The sequence below is a fragment of the Mustela nivalis genome (genome assembly GCF_964662115.1).
Source record: "Mustela nivalis genome assembly, chromosome: 1".
NCBI classification, from domain to species: domain Eukaryota; kingdom Metazoa; phylum Chordata; class Mammalia; order Carnivora; family Mustelidae; genus Mustela; species Mustela nivalis.
The window spans coordinates 16,092,961-16,117,198 of record NC_139020.1 but is presented as its reverse complement, the minus strand read 5'-3'; the positions used below and the strand labels follow the sequence as shown (position 1 = coordinate 16,117,198).

General features: G+C 35.1%; 1 protein-coding gene across 11 annotated transcripts in view; it reads left to right on the top strand.

Annotated features, from left to right (window-relative positions):
- Nucleotides 1-24,238, top strand: part of LOC309851556 (uncharacterized protein) — a 96,614-nt gene that overhangs the window by 43,751 nt on the left and 28,625 nt on the right. For 5 of the 11 annotated variants that reach the window (XR_014304831.1, XR_014304832.1, XR_014304834.1 and 2 more), the window contains 2 exons: nt 516-621; nt 3,830-5,902. The exons of 3 other annotated variants lie outside the window; for them this stretch is intronic. Coding sequence is in view for 4 of the 8 variants with exons in the window: in XM_082706982.1 (XP_082563108.1) it covers nt 516-621; nt 3,830-3,884 (161 nt within the window). In the remaining 4 variants the exon portion in view is untranslated. Of the gene's footprint in view, nt 1-515; nt 622-3,829; nt 5,903-23,059; nt 23,142-24,238 lie in introns of those variants that run through there. 3 more of the 11 variants (XM_082706980.1, XM_082706979.1, XR_014304833.1) reach the window with 3 other exon arrangements.

The following is a 24,238-nucleotide window of genomic DNA, read 5'->3' as shown; positions in this document are numbered from 1 at the left end:
TGTTGGGAGATCATTCCAAATTAAACCAATTCCAGATTAAATTAACTTCAGATTAAAACCAAACAGATAAAAAAGAAACCCAGATTTTTTTTTTTAGATGAATTGTCCAACCAAAGACACAAAAAGTTCAGCACACTTTCTCCCATCTTAATTCTTTTCTCTTAATACAAAATATGGTCCTCCTAAAACAAGAATCTACCCACAGAATGGATATTGTTGATAATGAGAATACTGAGAGCAAGCCCCTTCAGAACGGGGGTTGGATGTTGTAGAATCCAACTTCAACTACTTCCATGAAAAATCAAAGAGGAAATACCATCTCCGTGCCTAATCCGAGCAAGCAGGACATGCCTCACAGCAGGCTTCCTCCATGACTGGGACTCAGACTTCTAATAGAGCTGTATCCAAATCCTAATGTCAAAAGAAGAGTCTTGGTCATCTTTGCCCATCTCCTTTATGTTAGGCTTCTCCATGCTGGCAATCGCTCTTTGTAACTCCATTTTTTTTTTGCCTAGGGAAGCTGACTTTGTGGGCTGCCTGCTTTCACTCTGGTTTCCACTTGGCTTCAAGCTGCCCATTAGAAGCACTAGCAGGAGCATGGAGGATGGGAAAATTAAGGAGGTATTTATTCCTCAAGTTCTACCCATTTTGAATACCAGTAGGCCGACTGTGTTGCTTTCCCAAAAACCACAGTGTTTCTAGGTTCCCATTATACAGCCCGCTGGGCACAGTTTCTTTCTCTAACAGTTTTGTTAAACGTTGCTTCCTGTAACTTTTCCAAGCCAAGGGGTAAATTTTCCTTGTCAAAGTTTACTGGGTTGTCTCTATTTGGTTTCACTAAACTCTGTCATAACTTTGTAGTTAGTCCCTTTACTAAATACTCATCAATTACCTAATTTGAACATCTCCTTTCTTTTGTTCCTGCATCTGGACTGATAAAGATTGTTAGACCAGAAGAAAAGGATTTTCATTTTATTGATTTATGCCTGCTTAAATGGGATCATATTATGCCCCAAGTCAACCACTTCTTTCTTTTTTCACCTTTATTCTTTTTTAAATTATAATTTATATTCCTTTAGGTTCACACTTTGAAAGTGTGGAATTCAATATGTCTAGTATATTCACAGGGTTTTGTGGTCATCACCACTCTCTAGCACATTTTCACCAACCCCCAAGAAAACTCAGTACTCACTAGCATTCTCTCCCCATTCACACTTGCCATAGCTCCTAGAAACACTAATCTACTTTCTGTAGATTTGCCTCTTCTGGATACTTCATGTTACAGGGTAATGCAATATATGGCTTTTTGTGTCTGCCTGCTTTCACTTAGCATAATGTTTTCAAAATCCATTCATGTTCTATGTATTAATTAATATTTCATTCCTTTTAATTACCAAATGATGTTCCATTATGTAGATATACCATTTTTTTATTTATAAATTCATCAATGATGAACAGCTGAGTTATTTTCACATTTTAGATGTCATGAATAATACTACTATGAACATTAATGTACAAGCGCTTGTGAAAATAAATAGAAAAAATGCTGTCAATTTTCTTGGGTATATATCTAGGAGCAGAATTGCTGATTTATATGGTAACTCTACATTTAATTTTATTTAGAACCTCCAAGCTGTTTTTCAAAGCATTTCATCACTTTACATTCCCTCAGGAATTTCATATTCATTTTAGGAATATGAAATTTCCCATGATTCTCGCTTCATCTAAATTACCATAAAAACATTCATAGCATTTCTTTACAATTTTTTTTTCAATAACTTCAACAGTGATGTTTCTTCTCTCATTCCAGATTTTAGTAAGTTGAGTCCTGTCTATTTTTATAATGGCCATTTTAGCTAACGCATAGTCTATTTTGATCATCTTTTCAAAGAATCATCTTCTGGCTTTGTTGATTTTGTCTTTTATTTTTCTATTCTCTGTTTTATTTATTTTACTCCAATTTTTTACTGTTTTCTTCCTTCTGGATCCAATAATTCAGCCAGTCCCTGCTAAGGGTCTCTGTGCGCTGTTGGAGCACACCTCCAACACCCAGCCAGGCAGTTGAAAACTCTGACTTCTTCTTCACTTCCTGCTTTCCCAGAGCCTCCTGTTCAGCATAGGCCTTCTTATACCTTCTCGAAAATAGATGCTCTGCTTGGAATGTATGCCACCACCAACTTGTGTGTGGACTTTTACAACCTCGGTAAAAATGCAAGAACTTTTGAAAACACTTGTTGAGGGTGTCTGGGCTGCTCTGTCTGCTCAGGTCATGAAATCAGGGTCCTGGGCTCAAGTCCCTCATTGGGCTCCCAGCTTAGCATGGGGCCTTTTCTTTTCTCCCCCTTCTGCCCCTCTCCCCGCCTGTGCTGTCTCTCTCTCTCTCTCTCTCTCTCTCAAATAAATACAGAAAATCTTAAAAAAAAAGAAAAGACATTTCATTCTATAGCTTTCCCTTTTAGCCTTATGGTTACTTATGATCTGTTCTAACTATTATCTCTTACCTCAGGCTTCCATAAAATTAAAAAATTGTCTCTAATATTTTCAACAAGTATCCCAGAGAAAAGGCTATTCACATTGGGTAAGCTCCAAGTTAGGTCACATGAAGACAGATTGATAAGTGGGGTTTCCCACTGAACGACCTACCACATCAAATAATGACAATTCTCTGGGAATGATACTGGTGATTGCCAGACTGCCAGTGTTCATGTTAGAGGGCTCTTCGTTTAAGTCCACCAGGGTACTCTAGAAAGGGACATGAGAATAGAGCAAACTAAAATACCATAAAGCTCACAATTTTTTTGGATATTAAGCCAATACACACACACAGACGCACACACACTCTACACAAAGTATCTGGAGTCTTGAAAGCACTTGATTAATTTCTAGAGTTTAAAAAAAAATGGTTCTTATTATTTCTGCCAGTTTTTTTATTGCCTGTATGAAGGAAATAATTTTCAGATGCTCTTTCTCCACCACTTTCTTTTTTGTATCACAGTAGAATTTAATATAACCTGAAATGAAAATACTTTTATTAGCCGTTGCTGGAAAGTACAAATTATGATAAAAATAAGATTTCCTTCACATATATGATTTAAAGACAATTTATAGTTAAGACTTTATCTGAGGTGCCTCGGTGGCACAGTGGGTTAAGCCTCTGCCTTTGGCTCAGGTCATGGTCTCAGGGTCCTGGGATCGAGCCCCGCATTGGGCTCTCTGCTCAGCGAGGAGCCTGCTTCCCCCACTCTCTCTGTGCCTGCCTCTCTGCCTACTTGTGATCTCTCTCTCTCTGTCAAATAAATAAATAAAATCTTTAAAAAAAAAAAGACTTAATCTTCAACTTAACATCTTGGGAAATTCTCTTCAATATTCATAGAGCCATGATATTTTCCTATGTAACATAATGTAGCTATAACTGGAGACAGTTCTGATCCTCATTACTTTTCTTCAATACATGACTTTCCTCTAAACTCCCTGGTAAAGTTATCTGACTCCTATGATTATCTTCTTTCTCAAGTTTAACACTCAAGCATATGAGTATTTCGATGTAAATCTCCTTTAAATGAGGTATGGTAACCACATATTATTCTATGAAGCTGAAACACGATTCCTTTCTTTGTTTCAAATGTACAGCTACCTGGTAGGCATTTAAGTGATGCTGTTTGCTTTGGCTACATCACACTGTATTAGTTTCGAGTCTTTTCTAGGGTATGATTTCTGAAATTGCATGTTCTAAGCCTAGAAGGCACTGCTCATATGCTCCAAAGTGGATCCTGTACTTATTTTTTTTTGTTTGATAAGTCCATTTTAGTAATATATATTTTCCTTTCAGGCACTGGTCAAGACTTGAAAGCCAAGATTTTCATGGAAAACATATTCATGTTTAATTCCTGGTGTGTTATTGACAAAAGGAAAGTGGTTTCTGCAGATGAAGATCTATTTCATTATTTTTCCATGAGAAACATCAAATGCTCTATTTTGCCATTTTTTGAAGGTTCATTTATTTATTTGAGAGAAAGAGAGACCACAGAGGGGAGGGGCTGAGGGAGAAGGACAGGAAGAAACTTAAGTAAACTCAGCACTGAACATGGAGTATTTAGAGGGGCTCAGTCTCAAGACCTGAGATCATGACCTGACTTGAAATCAAGAGTTATATGCTTAATGGACTGTACCATGTAGGTGCCCCCTCTTTTGCCATTTTTAAATTGGGGTCCTCCTAGGGAATTATCTTCTAAGAGCAATATAATGCTGACTTTCCCCTTAATCAGAGTGTGGTGGTAGAATTTTCAAGCTTCCTCATAAGAATTAGTGAAGGACTATTAATGCTATAACTATCTCAAAATAGAAATTCTCTGCCATGGGGTGCCTGGGTGGCTCAGTGGTTAAGCCACTGCCTTTGGCTCAGGTCATGATCTCAGGATTTTGGGATCGAGCCCCACATCAGGCTCTCTGCTTAGTGGGGAGCCTGCTTTCTCTGCCTACCTTTCTGCCTACTTGTGATCTCTGCCTGTCAAATAAATAAATAAAATCTTTTAAAAAAAGAAAAAAAAAAGAAATTCTCTGCCACTATCATCACAACATATGTCATTCCTTCCACCAGCATTGTTATGACAACTACTAAGAGAAAAATTGATTCCTTTATGTCAATAATAGCCGCCTAAGTAAAAATCACTTGTTAAACATTAGACTATCAGCCCCATGTAGTATTTTATCTGTTTCATTCAGCACCAGGTTGTCAGACCTAAGCACAATTCCTTATGCATAATGGCATCCCGAAGCATAGGGTGAATGATTCCAATGCTCAAATTCTATTCCATTAACTCAACATAAGTTGCCTCTTATGCATAGGATATTTTTTTCACTATATTTTTTTCCCATAATATGGTAAATATCTGCAAGATTTTGCAATTTTCAAAAATAGTTATACATTTAATTTTCCCACCTGATACTCTAATAGCAGCTATACTTTCTTATCATAGTTTTACTAATAATCTCATTTAGACTTGGAGAATTTGAGTGGGATTTATCCACGAGCCACAAGGTGAGAAATGTGAAAAGGATTCAATCTCAGGGTTTACAACTTCTGAGGCTTTGTGTACTTCACACTATCCATATATTTTTAGAAGCGTTTTTCAAAATTTGCAGTGTATCTTACTAATATTTACTTGTATGGTCCCTCGATTTCTGCTCCTTTCCCAGCTTTGGATAGAGATAAGGATTTACTGATCTAGTGTTGCAAATTGTAACTAAAAATTTGTAACCTAAAGAAATTATATTTATCATAATATGCATGAACTGAGTTTATCTGGGTATTTCTTGCTTGAGGTATCTCCTATGTTGGCAGAGTGAGAGAGGGTAGAGTTATTTGAATGTTCAACTGAATTGGACCATCCAAGAGAGCTTCCTCAATTATATGTATGACATCTTTGGTAAAATTTCTGAAAGAGCTGATGGAAGAGCTTTCTTTTTCATAGCTTGTTTGAGTTTTCTAACAACTTGCAGTGTCAGAGTGGTTGAACTTTTTAAATGGCAGCTGACTTCTTATAGGGTATGCATTCCAAGAGAAGCATGTCCCTTTTTATTGTCTACATGGTACAAGACTGATTCATTGTGGGTAAGGACTATAGAAACATGTGTGCATACTGAAAGGTTTATTTAGGGCCCTCTTTGGGAACTAGCTATGATCAACAGCATGGGATAATGTTGAACATATGTATCTACAGCTGCATGACCACTTTCCTTACCTGCAGAGTAAGTTTAACTTATTGGATGACCTTGAGAAAAATTACTTAATTTTTCTTGGCCTTAGTTGCTATATCTTTTGAAAATATAACAATTACTTCCTTACAAGGTTGTGTCATATTTGGATGAGATAATCAACAAGAATAAACTGCAAACTGTAAAATGTGATCTCATTTTTTTATTAATATTGGCATGAGAGCTTGGCTTCTCCTCTTTGAAAACCAACTCTCTCTTTACAGATAATTTCTCTATCCTCAGAGATTATAAAATTTAGGTCAAATTGCATCATGTGAACCCATAGTCCACCTCCACCTCCACTGGACTCCAGGATCACATGTATTCAAGAGATAGTTTGAAGAATATATTCACTTTCCAAAGTAACCATTTTTAACTATCTATCTATCTCTCTCTCCTTCTCTATACTAAATATGCCTCAAATCTAGTTAAAAAAAAAAAAAATAGGGGCCTAAGACCTTGCCTGGACAAGGTCATAGATTCACAACCTTCACCAAAAATCATCTCAAGTATTATTCTATCAGCTTCTTTTGGGCTCAACAACTTTGTAGTAGGTTGATTCCAATAACCTGAGAAGGAAGTGATACCTATTAAACAGCCAGCACAATCGTAAGAGCTGGTTTTCACCGAATTGTTTAATTATCTTTATTGTCCTCTCTCAATTAGGGGAAAAAATGAGGACCTGAAGGGATAGGAAAAAGGACAGTATCAGGTACATTTATTTGAGGCGATAAGAAAGGCAGAAAAATGGAGGAGCAATGAAATACATACATGGAAGCTTGTATTTGGAAGACAGTAATTCAGTAGAATAAAACTCAGTACGAGAAGAACTTTTATACCCTGAACCAATCCTTAAAGCCAAACTTAACCATTGCTTTTCTTTCACCTATTACACTAAAGGAGATATCTGAATCATAGTCCTTCCTTTTATACAAATGTGGATGGGAATGACTCAGTACAGGGAGAAATCATGGCGAAGAACCTAGAGAGAATAAGTTTTAGGAAAATGTTCTTTAATTATAGGATGGGATATGGTTTGGTCTTTGGTAGGAACAATGACAGACTAAGGGCTCTCAAAGGAAAGAAAGCCAAGGATGTGACTTCAGATGCAAATATGTTGATAGATTTGGGGGTGGGGCCATCAGAAAATTGTCCTTTGGTTTATTTAATTTTCTTAATAAAAAGTCAGGCCATAAGTTGAGAAAGGAAAGGGAAGAAGTGTTGGAGATTTAAGGAAGGAGAGGAAAGTGTAAAAATCCAATGGATTTTTATATCAAATAGGATCAAAAAGGGAGATTAGTGTGGATGGTGAGGGGGAAAAAAGGGGTTTGCTTTTCTCAGCTCTGGAATTACATGCTACACTGGCCTGCAGCTACTAATAGTCATCTTTCCAAACATGTGGAAAAGTGTGACTGAAAATAAAGCCAGCACTGAGAAAAGCAGCCCATATATAGAATAAGGGATATAAAATTCTCATTGTACCTTTCAAGGATATGGAAGCAGCCAGGCTTGAACATAGAACTTTCCCCTGAGGTTTCTTGTACATGAGTACACAAATTATTTTTTTGATTAAGCTTGTTTGAGTTTTTTGCTCTTTGGGGGTGGGTTGTATTTTTTGTTTTTGTTTTTGTTTTTTGGGTCATTTGCAGTTAAAAGAATACTTAATACATCTGATAGTGGAGGAGAACTAGGTCTTAATAATTAACTTCTTAAAATGACAAGAAAGCTGTATAAGAAGTCTAGCAGCTTGATTATCTGGGTGGGTTTTAGAGTCAGAAAACCAAATTTGAATCTTGGCTCAAGTCCCTCTTAATGAAATGTGTAAACCATGGATTTGCTCAATGTCTCTGAGCTTCACATCTTCATCTGTTAATTGAATATAATGTTGGTAAGAACTCTCAAGTATTAAGTCCTAAGCATTATACCAATGTTTTATTCACATTATCTTAATCTTATCTTAATCAAGTCTTCCAATTTTCGAGTGAAGTGGGTATTATTATCTGAATTTTACATGTTAGAAAACTGAGATTAACAAAGTCAATAATCATCCTAACATCCACAACTAGTAAGGTGGCATTGAACCCATGGCTATGCTACCTCAACACTAGGTTGACCAATCTAGTCTATACCTGTGGCACCTGCATTCCATCTGATCAGCACACTCTTTCACGTGCAAAAAAAGTCTTAGCATGAATGATAAATTATATAGTCACAGATGCAAGTTGGGTCTCTCAAGAAGCAAGCTCAGGTCAGAGATAAGCTTGCAGGAAGTTTATTGGGGAATTCTCTCTCGATCTCTACTAGAGGGGAAAAGAAAGGAAGCAAGATTGGGCAGAGAGAAAAAGAACAAGAGCCTCAACCAACCCCACAAGGAGCTCCGAAGCTGGAAATGTTTTTTGGAGTTTTTATATTTGGAGCAAGGGGGTCTAAGCTGTTATAGCACTCCATCATCCCCCTCAATGCATGGGGTCCAGTACCCAGAAGGGGGGTGATGTTGGACAAGAGAGTACACTTTACCTAAAGACAATTCTTTTTTTCCTTTGAAGACAATTTCGTGAAAAAGCTGACAGCTGAGAGCTTTCTTGCTGGCAGCATTCCCAATAGTTGGGGGAATAAGTCCTCCAGAAGAAAGACCAGACTTAATATTGCAGCATCCATCAGCTGTAAACTTTCCTTAAACATGAAGCACTGCCTCAAGGCAACAGTTTCCCTAAAAAACTTTACTGAGGATTAATGAAAGTCTACCTACACTATTTCTAAGAGCACATGGTATATATTGACACATACATATATAAATACCCTTATGCACATATATATGTATAAATATATATATTTATATTTATTCAATAAATACCAGCAATATTTATTAAAATATATAATATATTTTATAATGTACTATATGTAGCATATAATATAATACAATAATAAGAATAGTATTATTGTAAATTTATTGCTTAAAACCAGAAGTCTGAAATAACAGAAAAATAGGATTTATGAAAAATTTTAGGAATTTATTTAACTTGAAGGATTGCCAAGAATAGACCAGCACAGTATCCTGTCATAATTTGTCACAAAAATCAGAGAATTAATGAGGGCCACTTGAGCACAAAGAATCTAGATATGGGGAAGTGATAGGAGCCCTATCTGAAGACTAGCAGTGAAGGGAGTTTGTGTGAATAGACAAGAGGTATGACTATCATATGCACTATTGAAATCTATTATTGTCATACTCTAAAGCTTTTGAAAACATCAACCTCTTTAAAGAGAAAGAGGGGAAAATGTTTTTCCCTTACTTTATTGTTTAAGTATTAAACAATAAGTATTATCTTGTTTAAGTATTAAACAATTAAGTATTAATTAAGTAATAATTAATATTAATTAAGTAATAATTAAGTATTAAACAATTAAGTATTGTCTTGTTTAAGAATAAAGTCCAAAACTGGCATAGATAGGGAAAAGGTCTATCTGGGAACCCCATTAAACTATATGGCTTGCCATGTCTCCATTCTCACTGTTGTATTAATTAACACTACTCTTAAAAATGTGTGGGGATAACCAGGGCCTTTAACTAAGTATATTAATAGTGAAAGTTAAAGTCCTTCTCAAATTAATCTGACATGATTTCAAATAAAAACAACCCATCCGGGGCACCTGAGTGGCTCAGTGGGTTATTCCGCTGCCTTTGGCTCAGGTCATGATCTCGGGGTACTGGGATCAAGCCCCACATTGGGCTCTCTGCACAGCAGGGAGTCTGCTTCCCCCTCTCTCTCTGCCTGCCTCTCTGCCTACTTGTGATCTCTCTCTCTGTTACATGAAGAAATAAAAAATCTTAAAAAAAAAAATCCTCTGCTAATTCCCCCTTTAAAAAAAATTAAAAAACAAACAAACAAACAAACAAAACAAAACAAAAAAAACAACCACCATCCTTCCAGGGGTTAGGGCCTTTGGAATATGTAGACCCAGAACAACATATTTGCAATTTCCTAGCAAAAAGACTTTAAAACTTTTCTTTAGCATCCTTATATCCTTTCATAAGGAGCATAGGCACTATGTTTGCTAACTACCTTCATGCAGTAGCATCCTTGGCACTATGTCAACTGTTGGTTTGACCCACCCTTGCTTCAAGTGTGGGTGGTACTTCTGTTGTCTCTTGAACTTACGCTGAACAAGACCATGACATTAGTTTTTGCAACATAGGTAACTCACAGTTTGGAAGACTTAACTAAAGTCAATTTATATACTACATGAGTAAGTTCAAAAGAAATGTAATGTTCAATTAGCAAATAATTTATTTTTTAAAAGATTTTATTCATTTATTTGAGAGAGAGAGAGCGAGCCTGTGTATGCAAGTGGGGAGAGGCAGGAAGGGAAAAGGAGAGGAACAAGTAGACTCTGCACCAAACCTAGAGCGCTTTGAGAGACTCCATCTCATGACCTAAAGATCATGACCTGAGCTGAAATCAAGAGTCAGATACTCCACCAACTGAGCCTCCCAAGCACTCCTGACAAATAATTTAACTATTACTTAAGTTTTCATTCCTTAACCTCACATGAATTTTGTCTCAATTTTAATCCCTGATTCTACAAATTTTTCAGTGGTTGTTTTGGATAATAGGTATATTTTGAAATGTACATGTGAGTTTTCAAAAAGAAAGTAAAATGAAAGGTGATATTTTTTTCTTGGAGTAGAACTCATATAAGTCATGTAGTATAAATAAAATTGATACAAATTTCCATATTAGCTCTGATTGATGGGGAAAAGGTAAGAAATATTCAAAGCTACCTTATAAATAAGCATACAGTGGATTTTACTCTCAGGATACCTTTTCATGGTTTCCATCCCTGGGAGAGAACACGGCATTATTAAACCTTGTGAACCCTTGACCCTGATTCATATAAAGACAGCAAGAACAAGTCCCAGTTATTAAAGAAATCTTGACATAGACACATTCTTTCTTTTATAGTGAGAAATAAAAAGGATTTCCTTTACTCTAGGGAGAGCCTATTAAAGCTGAATATTACAGTGTTCTCTAAGGGGGAGAGAAGTTCATTTTCACACTCCAAGGGAAGTGTGCAGTTCACTCAAAATTCCACAAAAACTATAGTTTTTTTTTCACATAAATGTACAATATGGAGGCTATTTGTGGTGTTATAAAGAGTTATAAAATGTAAAAACAAAATATGTCTGTTAAGAATATAGACTAAGTACTTTTCCTATAAAAGGAAAAATGAGAAAAATTCTTATTAGACTAGCTTCCAAAAATTTATTATTTTAATTATTACATGATGGTGTCATTTAATGTTATAAAGAGTAGAACTTAGGTAACAAACCATTCAACCATGTATGATACATCCAAATAACTTATTTTACTACAAATGATGATATGAACTGACATATAGACAATATTTACTATAATCTTTACCTGAAGAGGTTTAATTTTGAGATGTTGTAAAAAGTGATGCGTAAATATTATTTAGGAATGTGTCTTTGTTTCTTTCTGTGGTTTTACATGCAAAGATATGACAAATCCATAAAAATCATAAATGCTGAATTTATTTTGTGTTACGGTAAGGAAACTATATATAACGACATGATTGTTTTGCTAATAATACTGATTTAAAATATCAATCCATATTGATCTTTTTCATACTCCAAAGCTAACTCAATATGACAAAATATTTGTTTGCTGGCCTACACTTTGTTTTTCAGACACAGCCTTCAGAATCCTGCTGACTGTTTGATTATAGTTTTCCAAGAGAAAGAAAAAAAGAGAGAGAGTGGAGAGGAAAGATAGAGGGGGAAGAGAGAGAGAGGGAGGGAGGGAAGAAGAAAAAGAGAAGACCTAAATCGCTAGCCAATAAAAATCTTGATATTTTATGTGATTTTTGCCAGCTATAACTGGGAATTTAGCTTTTTTAAATTTTTTTAAATAACTGTGAATTTAAAAAAATACAGTATCTCTCAAATTCAATCCAAAACTACTGACACTGATCTAGAAATAGACAAGGTGGTAGACGGTTCTTGGGAGACCCTGCTATTGTTTACCTATAAATACAATATTTAAAAATAAATAAAACAAGTAAACAAAAATTGCAAGTGAAATTTTATTATTCTTTGGAAGCAGAGACTTCATCTTGATGTAGCAGCCATCCCTGGCTTTCTGTTGCAGCAGTGCTAGCGCTGTATTGTGCAGGAGAATGAATGCAACGGAGAAATACACCGGCAGACAGCAAACGGGGGACTGAATTGAAGGGATACTTTAGAGTGATTAGTAAAATAATTTTGAACTCCTTAGCGTACTTTCCTTTTTTTCAAATTCATATACCTTCTTAACACTCAAAAGCAAAAAAAAACCCAAAAACCAAAAAACAAAAAACAACAACAAAAAAAACACTTTTAGATATAACATTTGACTAAATTAATCTTACTTTGCTGTGGAGGGTCACATTTTAGTCTCAAATCAAAATTATTGAAGGGAAATTCTAAGATCCATGTGCAAAAAAATGATCCAATGTTCCCATGTAAAAATAAACTTTTTTTGTTTTTTAGAAATACAGAGACATATTCATTTTCTGAAAGCAGGGAATCACAAAATAAATAGAACAGAATGCAACTTCATACTAAACCATTTTGTAAGTATCAGTCAACAATACATATAGGGTGTAGGTAGGTGTGTCTTTTGTCTTGATTTTTTTTGTATTTTAGACAAGTGCAATTTAGCTCTATTTTGTTGACCTTGCATAAATGCTTCTCTCACGTAACTCACCAAATGAAAACAGAAAAATCATTTACTACTAAAAGATACATAGAGAAAAGGATATAACTACTCATTATTAACCTTGAATCTTGACATTGCTAATTCACCAGTTATTGAAGATTTGATTCTGTAATATATATAAAGTGCTTTTTTTTCCCCCCCTGGGAATGAAAACCTTTTGGAACTGAGATATGGTACACTGGCACTAAACTAGGATAACATTTGTTATTTCTGTAATAGCTTTTTGTATTTGAAATTCCAATCAATATTTTTTTTCTACTTGGAGGTGGTTTACTTAATCATTTCAAGCGATTAGCTTTCATAAGAAATGAAGGCCTGCCAGCATTTATGTAGTTTCCCTGAGTTCATTTTGGCCTCAGGCTTGTATTTACTCTTATTGCACTCCCTAGCTGGGATACCAGGTGAATACCTGGGAGAAAGAGAAAATTAATTCAAAAAGCAATAAAAATAAAATAACTAATAAAAAAATAAAAGTATGCAGCATACTGGGAATCCTGTTCAATGAAAAAGCCAAGTTATTCCTCTCTGCATGTATGAGTTTTAGTATTTCCAAAGATTAAATAAGAGTGTCATTTTTATTAGAACTTCTGTCCTCTGCTTTAGAACAAAATTCTTTTCTCCAAGAAACATTTGGCTCTATACATCAGTTTTGGCATACACTTTAATACAAAACACAAGAACAAAATGCTTTACACTATTCTTAAAAAGTTTCAGTCTCATTTCTTCACATTAGACACCAGTATTAAAATGATGACTATACACCAGAGTCTCTTTAGTCTTTGAGAAGTTTAAATAAATTGTGTAAAATTCTGTGAAAGGCTCATCGGTAATTATACAAACAATCTAACAGTAAGTCAGCAAGCCACAATAGTGGTTCTCTATTTCTTTTTTCCTTTAAAATCTATATGAACAAATTTATGATGTCCTTTGTTGGAGTCTGATTTAAGAGTTCTACTGCAGGGGAGCCTAGGCTCAGTCATTAAATGTCTGCCTTTGGCTCAGGTCATGATCCCAGGGTCCTGGGCCCCTAGACTGAGTCCCACATTGGGCCCCCTGCTCAGTGGAAAGCTGCTTCTCTCTCTCACTCACTCCTCCTGCTTGTGTTCCCTCTCTGGTTAGTTCTGTCAAATAAATAAAGAAAATCTTAAAAAAAAAAAAAAGTTCTACTCCATTGCAGAACAGAACTGCGTAGAGGTGAAGAGGTTGAAAGCATTCCTCTCCATTGTGTCAAATGTAAATTTAATAACCTAATGCTAAGGAAGATTTGCTGGCAAAGAGCATTGATATGCTGGTAAACAGAAAAGACTCTTCTCTCCACAGTGGAACTGACATAGCTACATTTCCATTATTTTTATCTTTATATGCAACGACTATCTATCCAGGTGCAAGTGTTTGAAACTGAGGAATGGTACTGGCCCACAGGTCAGATTATCGGTTACATTTGACCAAAAGAAAGACTTAAAATAGCTTATCTTTTTTTTCTATTGATATTCTTTCTAACAGCTTGCATATTGTCTGAAAGGTTTTCATATCTTAGCTTTCATAACATTGATATTTAGGGAGTTTGCATATCCTTAGTTCTACCACATAGATGCAAACACTTGCACATTTTCTAGGGTTTTCTGGGTTTCTTTGTTTGTTTAATTCACTAGTATTTACCTTCAAGTTTCCAAATAACCTTTAAGAAAGGTTTAACTGAATAGGTATGGATGACTCAAACTTCTCACATTTCCAAGAGATGCTCATATTGAGGAATGCCCTTTGAGCAGCTCTTAAAAACTAAGTCCTGGGCCATTGTGAGTAGGGAAAATAGGAATGATGGTATTTGTTATCCGTTGGCTCCTAGACTCCTATACTCTTATTGGTTCAACGACCATGGAGTTAAATTACATTCTGCATCTGCAAGGATAACATCCAACCCCACAAATATTATCTTCAAGTGTGACATTAGCTTCATTTTTAAAAGGCTATTGCAACATTTTCTCAGGCCACTCTTTTTTTTTTTTATATATATTTAGGCCACTCTTTTTTGAGTGTTGTGATATCTAGGACGCAATGGCTTGAGTCCATTGTTACACCATTCACCATAAAATTGACTTCTTTGCCTGAGGTTTTATAACACAGAATTCTCTGTCAGTATAACATTAAGCCATCTGTTAATGGTACTACCTTAGGCACTTCAGTGAATAAGAAAAGCAAACTTTACATGGGTCCTACTGAGGACCCCTGCTGACCTTTTGGAAAGAGTCTAAAATAATCACCTTGCAGTGGTTGGTTGTCCTCAGGAGAGAAGGTTCCAGCATTGCCTCTGGTGATGGCAGGAATGATAATCTGCAACAGCAGTAGCCATATCAGCTTTGTGATAGGGAGCCCATATGGATGGGCTTCCCAGCAGCTGCCATGGCTACCTCCATCATTAGCCCACTGTGCATGTGTGCTGTTGGCCAAGGAGGAATGCTGGCTGACACAGTTTTTTAGGGTCTACTCTCAATGTACTCCTAACTTCTGATGGGCATTGATGTGAGATAACAATTCACACACTTTCAACCCAATCTCATGTGTTTATCCATGTAATTTTTTTCCCCAAAATCAAGGAAATCAATTTAGTAAAGACCCATGTCTTTTCTACTCTCGATTCTCACTCAAATACCATGACTCTGCCATTGCTCTTTTAGCTCAGAGTACTGGGATTCTTCACTTGATCTAGGAGAAGAGTATTTTGGACAGAGGTAACAGCAAGATTAGACTCTGATGTTATATATAGCTTTCCTGGATATTTGAGTAACAGGAAGGCTAGTATGGCTGAATGGAGTAACTAAGGGCTTGAACAGTAGGAGAAGCCAGAGAGGAAATGGGGTGTAGTAACTCACTTCTCCTGGCACTCATTTCCTCTGGTTCCAAAATCCAGCACAGAATTATGCTAACCATATAAGGCTAACTAGCACTGACCTAAGTTGTCACGTGGCATGCAATGTTTCTATTCTTACATCTAAATCAGAGGTCTGTGAACTACAGCTCAATGGCAAAATCTGGCTCTCCCTCCTGTTTTTGTAAATAAAGTGTTATTGGAACACAGCCAAGATCATTCATTGACAAATTGTCTATTGTGATAGAGACAGTGTGATCCACAAAGCCTAAAATATTTGCCCTCTGACCCTTTACAAAAAAAGTTCCCTGACTACATTACAGAAATTATGCGATCCTCTCATTAGTAAAGACATAAATGGCAGTGTATGATTTTATAAATTTGCCCTTGACCTCAGTCTTATGCGTTATGTCTCAGGTCTTGGTTTAGTGAAGTACGGAGCATGCCGGTCCCTACTTTTTGTTCTTAATTGCAAATTGACACTTGTGAAGGGACTTGCTTTCTATCTGTGGCCTTTTGTTCCTGGCCAGTACTCTTCTTCTCTGCCTCAGAGTTTTCTGAATGCTTATGTGGAATGCAAACTTCTGTTAAATTTTGGCATGCTCTACTTTGATTTTCAAAAGGCCTGTGTCTGCCCCTACAGTGCTTTCTGCTCTACAGGGTGTACTGTGATTTTGATCTCCAGCTCTTTCCCACTCTGGCTTGTTTTACTACAGGTAATGAAGCAACAACCCAAGGTACAACACAGACAATAGGTCTGCTTTATTTAGAGGCATTATTCTGCTCCTATAAAAAAGACCTCATTAGAGTGTAACTTGGTTTTAGTGTATTCTTGACAAGTTAATCTAACTGAGAGATCTGCATGCAAATTCGGCTTTCTGGTTACTGCCTTGGCTACTCATGCCATGTTGTTCTGTTTTGTTTTTTAACAACTTTCCATTTGTACATGCCTACCTCGGGGTATGGTCAGTGGAAACCACAGCTTCTTTGTTAGTTGTAAAGGCCTTGGAAATTTTAGTGACAGTTATAATTGGCTCATTCATGCACACATGCGAAGGAAAAGGAAGCTGGGTAGTCATCCACAGCTGTAAAAGGAATGCAGATAGTCCCTGCTGCTGTTTTTAGTCTGAGACCTGACAGTTCTGTCCTGGTGATCAGCAGCAGCAGCATCCTCGACAAAGCCTCCCGTTTATTCAGTTTCAGAAAAAGAAAGCTGTTATCAACTGAATCCTTTGAATCCCTAGTTCCTGATCATATTGATCTAGCTCCAAAACCTATGTCATTATCAATTTTATATAGGTATTAATGTTAGTCTGAAACAGGTTTCTCAAGTAATGGAAAGAGGACCTGAGGACTGTATTTGTGAGAAACCAAGACCATCTCACTTGGGAACTTTATCTTATACAGTTACCGGCTTCAAATCTGAACAATTCCCATAAATGCCACCTGTTGTCTTTCTCAAAGATCAAACAAAATATTTTCTTTGCAAACAGAGTCATCAGATTAGCCCAAAGTCCTCAAATTAAACATATAAATGTAATTGTATGGCAGAAGCTCTGAGTACAAACATTTTCACTGAAACCACCAAATAGAAAAATATATTTGGTTTATTAATGGTTTTTATTAAATAGTTTCATTACAGCCAAGTATTAAGATGTTTCTATAACCCAACATAATGGCTAAGGGAGAATAATTCTACTCAGAAGTTTCTGTAGTTGCCTCAGTAAACATAGATGTGATAACCAGAGAGAAACTTAAATTGCTAATTCAAACTTAAAAAAAAAATTCTTGAAACCAAACCCTTTCATGTGGACTGTGAATTTGTTAGTAGGCTGTTTTTCAGTCTGGTGGAATGATTACTGTCTTCTCCTCAAGTGTAGGATTTCCATTACAACTACATAGGAACTCCAGGGAAGGCTCTTTTCAATGCCAGTACTGTTTGTTTTTGGAAGTCCTTATACATTCTTTGCTATTTATGGAGGGAGAGACTTAAGTGATTAGGGAATGGTTAACTGTTGCAAATTAAGTGTAGTTTTGTTAAGAATACCTTTGCTTTATGACACTTGTAAAACAGGTTTGTAAAGCAAAGTGTAAAATTAATGTATTTCCATCTACAGATATGTGAAATTATATGATGTTACATTAAATTAGTTAATGTTTATGTAGAATCAGTTATATGCCAGGAACTTTACACATATCTTTTTTTTTTTTTTTTCACTTAGTTGATGTCTTATTCTTACAAGACATTAAAGACTAATGTCCCTATTTGACCAATAAATAAATCATGGTTGAGGTTCTTAAGGGAATTACCCAAGTCAAAAAAATAGTAGAATCAACATAAATGAGTCAGACTGTAAAGCCTATGCCTTTCTCCAAGACTAAGTTAGGTATTAAGTATTCTGATTAATTGCAAATTGCTTAAATATGGGCATAAAATCCAAAGAATATAATAATTTTAGTTTTTGTTCTCACATATTTGAAACCCAATTAGTGCATTTTCACAACTGGGAGCATAATGTAAAAGAGAAACTTGGTATTTTCAGTTTCCCTTGTATTTCTGACCTAAATTCATTTTACAAACAATCAGAATTTACCAGCATGTTGTATACTCAGTAATTATGTTTTGGTACAATACCTTTTACCTGAAATCTATATTTTATAAGGGACATTTTTTGTAAAAGAAAGCAAGTTTTAATGAGTAAGCTACACAGAAATTCTCATCTCACACTTAACAATGAATATTATTGTTCTTACAGTTTTTACTTCTCAGTCATAAGACATCCCTTTGTGGTTGTCATAATTGGTCTAATGAATTTCTAAAAATAAATGAAAGTCTAATTTGATCCGGTGCCCATGAACAATCCACTCATTCACTTCTAAATCACTGACCTGATTTGAAGACGAATCATGCCAAAATGAAGTCATGCTTTTCTCTTAAGTCTGTTGCCTCAGTGAAAGCTTTTGAATGGCCTGTTCTTAGGGTTTGAAGTGGGGATTTCCAGTGACAAAGAAACACAATTTGATCTCATAACCCTGGACACCACAGACTTATTTGAAATGATAGAAACTTAAGATTTGAAGAAAATCTGAGTCATCATCTAGGCAGTGGTTTTCACCCAAAGAGAAACTTATTGCTCACCTTTATTTGAGCAGTTGGGTAACATGACAGGATACTCAACAGGTACAGAGGTAAACATTCAAACAATGTCTCTAGCTGGGTAAATATCAATACATCTGGATGTCTAACACTCCTCATCACAGAATTATTCATCCAAGTGTTCCAGAGCAAGTATTCCTTTATGTTAAAACTTTCTACATTGGGAAGTGTTAAAGACCTTTAAGGAAGGGCAATTTTAGTTGTATTAAGACACTAATCTCTGATTGGAAGTGTGTGTGAAAGATGGATAAAGGGACTTGTAATTTATGTTCAAATGATGAGATTATAAGAGAGATTTCTCCCATACCATCTGTATTTTTGATGGTTCCCTGAATGACAGGGGAAAGTAAAAAATATCTTTAATTTCCATATTTCATCTTTAGTAATTAATATACTGGTATCATAATTAATTCGGTATCAGTTATTATATTGATTATGAATACTAACTGTACTAGTGTACAATAGAGTCATTGAATGTCTTCACTTAAGATAAACTTTTCTTACAAAAGTCAGAATTTTGTCAACAATTTCCAGAATCAGATTTTTAAATCTGACCCTCTATATAACACTCGCCCCTCAAAACCCCCAAGAAGGAAAGATGTTAAGATTAAAAGACAAGGCATAATAAATATAAAAAGTTAAAAGATATTTTTCTCAACAGGTTGGAAATAGAAAAGCCTCATGTTTTTCTTTGTATTAATTAAAACACATTTCTAATGACAGGAAGAATTGTTAAAAGAGTACTATGAATAATTACGCACAAAAAATTAGAAAACCTAAATGAAATGGGAAAATTCCTAGCAACAATAAACCACCTAATATTACTCAAGAAGAAAAAGAAAGTTTCAACAGACCTATCATCAATAATCAAACCTCCCAGTACAGAAAAGTCCAAGTGTTAAGATATCACAAGTGAATTATAGCAAACATCCAAAAATTAATTAACACCAATTCTTCTCAAACCACTCCCAAAAAATAGAGGAGAGGACACTTCCTATATGTGAGGTCAATATTATCCTGATATCAAAGTTAGATGGAGACATTATAATAAAAGTAAATTAAAGACCAGTATTTCTTGAGAACATAGCTAACAAAAAGAAAATTAGTAAGTTGAGCCTACTCACAACATTATCTAAAAGAAAAAAAAAAATCCAAGAATAAATTTACCAAGGGAGGAAAAGATATTGTTTATATTGTTTATTATAAATGTTTATTAACAATAAAATGAAAATAAATTCATTCATCTCTGTACAACTAATTTTCAACAAGGATTCCAATTATAGTCAATGGGGAAAGGGTAGTCTCTTCAACAAATGGAACTCAGACAGCTGGACTTTCCCAGGAAAAGAATGAAGTTGGACTCTTGACCATAGGGTATCAACAACTGTTTCAAAGTGAATCAATGACCCTAAATATAAAATCAGAATCATAAAACTCTTAGAATAAAACATAGAAGTAAGTTCCTCGATCTTGAATTTGGCATTGGAATGGAATATGGTGCCAAATGCATGAAGAACTAAAGAAAAGATGCAAATTGAACCTTATCAAAATTAAAAATTTGTGTATCAAAGGACATTATCAAGAAAGTGAAAAAATAATTTAGAGAACAGGAGGAAATACATGCAATTTATATATCTAATAAGGCTTAAAATTCAGGATATATAAAGAATATTTACCACACAGCAACAAAAAGACAAACACGAATTTTAAAATTGCAAAGGACTTGAATATATATTTCTTCAAAGAAGATATATAAATAAGGAACAAGCACACAAAAAGATGCTTAATATCATTAGTTATTAGGGAAAGCAAATCAAAATCCCAATGAGATACCAATTCACACTTACCAGAATAGCTCTAACTAGAATAAAGAGAAAATTACAAGTATTAGGATGTGTAGAAATTTGAACCTCCAGGTACTGCTAATGGGAATGTAAAATGGTGCAGCTGATGGAGAAAATAGTTTAGTACTTCCTTAAAAAATTAAACATAGACTTACCCATGTGACCCAGCTGTTCCTCTCTTGGTATATACTTTGTATACTTGCAAAGAGAAGTTCAAACAGATACTTGTATGACATTGTTCATTATTCACTACAGTCAAAAGATGGAAGCAACCCAAATGTTCACCAAGAGATAAATGGATAAGAAAAAGTGGTATATACATACAGTGAAATATTATTTGCAGCAGAAAGGAATGAAGTTTTTCATGTATGCTACAATATGGACAGACCTTGACAACAACTGTATTTATGATAACATTAAAAAGGAAAATGTGCTTTAGGAATAAATTTAATAAAAGAATAAAAGGCATATACACTGGAAACAAAAAAAAATCATTAAAAGAAATTAAAGATGGTTGATTACACATCCCATATTTATGTATTAGATTATTATTAAAATATCAAAACTCCCCAATTAATCTACAGATGTAATACATTCCCTATCAAAATCCAAGCTTCTCTTTTAAGAAATTGAAAAAGGGTATACTCAGATTCATGGGCAATATGAGGGACCTGAATAGCCAAAATAATCCTGAAAAAGAACAAAGATGATAGGCCCTCACTTCCTGAATTTAAACTTACTACAAAGGCATGTTAAAGAAGACATTATAGATAGCATATGGATAGATATATAAATAAATGTTATTTAAAATCCACAAATAAATCATGTACTTATAATCAGTTGTCTTTTGGTAAGGTTACCAAAGAAAGGGAAAGCAGTCTTTTCAACAAATTATGTTAGGACAAGTGGAGAGCCACATGCACAGCAATGAAACCAGATAGCAGCTTCACATCATACACAAAAGTTGACACAAAATGAACCATGGATCTGTATGTAAAAATGAAAACTATAAAGCTTTCAGATGAACATATAAGTTCTAAATCTCTGTAGCCTATGTAAGCCAATGATTTTGTAACACAAAAGCACAAGAAGAGAAAAACAATAGATGAATTAGACTTCATGACTATGAAAGTTTTATGTTTTAGAGGATAGCATCAAGGAAGTGAAAAGACAATCCCCAAATTGGAGAAAATATTTGTATATCATTTACTTGAGAAGTGTTTTTTATTTAATATATAAACAACTTTTAACATTCAACAATGAAAGGTAAATAATGTAGTTGAAAACTGGTCAGTTTTACGGATTGAAAGTATAAACACAAAAGTTAGTTGAATTCCAATAATGACTACTTGTATTAATCAGGGTTCTCCAAAAAAATGAAAACACTATATATTTGGGTGGGGAATGTGGGCAGATGAAGAGGAGAGAGAGATTTATCAGAATTGGTTCATGTGATTATGTACGTTGGGGAGTCCCAGTATCTGCCATCTTCAAGCTAGAGACCTAGGAAAGCCAGTGTTGGAATTCCAATCCAAGTTCAAGGCCAAGGGAAGCCAATGGCTTAAATCCCAGTACAAAATCAGGAAAAGACTAATGTCTCAGCTCAGGCAGTCAGCAAGAAGATAAAGGGGATTTCTTCTACCTCTGCCTTTTGTTGTATTTAAGTCCTCAACAGATTGGATGCTGCCCAGCCTCACTGGAGATGGCAACTTACCTGAGTCTCCCATTTCAAGTGCTGATCTCATTCAGAAACTCTCAAAATAATATTTAATCTGGGTATCCCATGGCTCAGTAACATTCACACATAAAATAAACCATCACACTACTGAAATTTGATGAGTCTACACATTGTAAAGAATACCATTATCATGTTAAAATAATTCAACTTAAAATTCTGGAAAACTCCACTAATAGGTTTTTGAAATATTTTAATGAAGTTTAAAGTTGTATACCTCATTTTGTAGTTGCATATTGCTATTTTTTTAAATGCCATTGGTTGAAAATTCTATGCCTTATGTTTTAGTTTGCTAGGTATGCCATAACAAAGTGTCACAAACTGAGAGCTCAAATAAGAGAAATTTATTGTCTCACAATTTCTGAAAATAGAAATCTGAGATTGATTCGTGGGCAGGATTGATTCTTTTTGGGGGATGTGAGAAAAGAACCTGTCCCAGATTCACTCCTTGTCTTATAAATTGTGGTCTTCTTGTTCACATGGCATTCTCCCTGTACTATGCTTGTGTACAGTTTTCCCCTTTCTATAACACATCAGTCATACTAGATTAGGGCTCACCCTAAATGGTCTTATTTTAAACTAACTAATTATAATTAATTAATTTATTTTAAATGAACTATTTCCAAAGAAGATCACTTCTGACTTACTAGGTGTTTGAACTTGAACATGATTTTTGAGGTGGGGCACAAAATTCAAATCATGACTTGTTATTAATGTAGTTTGTTGGTGTTTTTCCTCTCTTATGTCCCCTCCACTTTCAGAGCAGCAGAAGATTTTTCTCTATTACTTTATGTAATTATTCATGTACTTCTCAATGCTTTTTTTTTTTTCTGTTGCCTCCTTTAAAAGTGTTTTCATATTTTACAAACATAAAATTTCACATAGCACTCTCCTCCATGTTTTCTTTCATTATACCTACATCAGGAAAAACTAGGATGATTCATTCAGAAGAAAGGCAGTTTCCCAAATCTAAGAGGTTGTTTGGAGTAATGGTTGGCGGCATGTACCCTCTGCAGTCATGTACACTGAGTCTGAATGTCAGTAACAACATTGTCTGGATGTTGGACTCCAGGTAAGATGCTTATCTCCTCTGTGTTCTTTTTCTGTCATCTACAAAGAAAGAATAATTCTACTAACCGTATGATTAAACTGCTTCTGAGGAGCAAGTCAGTTGTTATGTGAAAAGTGCTTAGATAAATGTCTGGCTTATACAATGCACTCAGTAAAAGTTAGCAATATTTTAAGAACTTCCTATTACTCCATTCATATTTCCTATAAAACTAATTGAGCCTTAGTAAAATTCAAATATATATACATAAGCACAGGTCAAGGAACCTTGGGAAAGACTATGTCTAAAATTTTGAATCCTTCACAAGGAAAACCTAAAGGAAGTGTTTTAAACTTGATATATCTTAGCCTAAATTGGATTTTAAAGTGGTTCATGTGGTACAATTTAAAACTGAATAGCCCAACCTTTGGAAAATTTGCTGATGTTATCAGATTGTGGTTTCTGGGACTCACAGGGCTAGACTAAGGACCGGAAGACTATCTAAAGTTAATGATGACTCAAGGATCAATCATCCCAAAAGACGTCAGTTGGTTTTAACAGTGGGGGGACTATAATTTGCTCCTCTCTGAGGATAGTATCCCTTCTCTGAGGTGTGAAGATGCCTCAAATGCAGCCAGTGGTGGTGAGCAAGCTTCTACTGAACTTGGGAAGGCTGGTCATAAGCCAAAAAGCAGGCTTGGGAAAATGTGTAAGGATCATTCTATACCTGGAGAGCCTTCTTTCCTTCATCATGGATGTGCAGGTTACAGATATTTTCCCTGTCTTACTGTAAACTATCAGAACATATACTTCACTTTCTAGATTCCTAACTAAATATTTTGTGGGTATGTTTCTTAATTTATTCCTCTGCTCTAGAAGTGTCATCACCTGAGGATAGGGACCATGAACATCCTGCTCTTCATTTTATTCCCGGCTTAGGATGTTATAGCTGCAAATTCTTAGCATGTTCTAGCTACAAAAGTATTTGCTTATTGACTCAATGGATCTAGGAAAATCATAAACCAACTCATATTCTTATAGAAAACATGAATTAA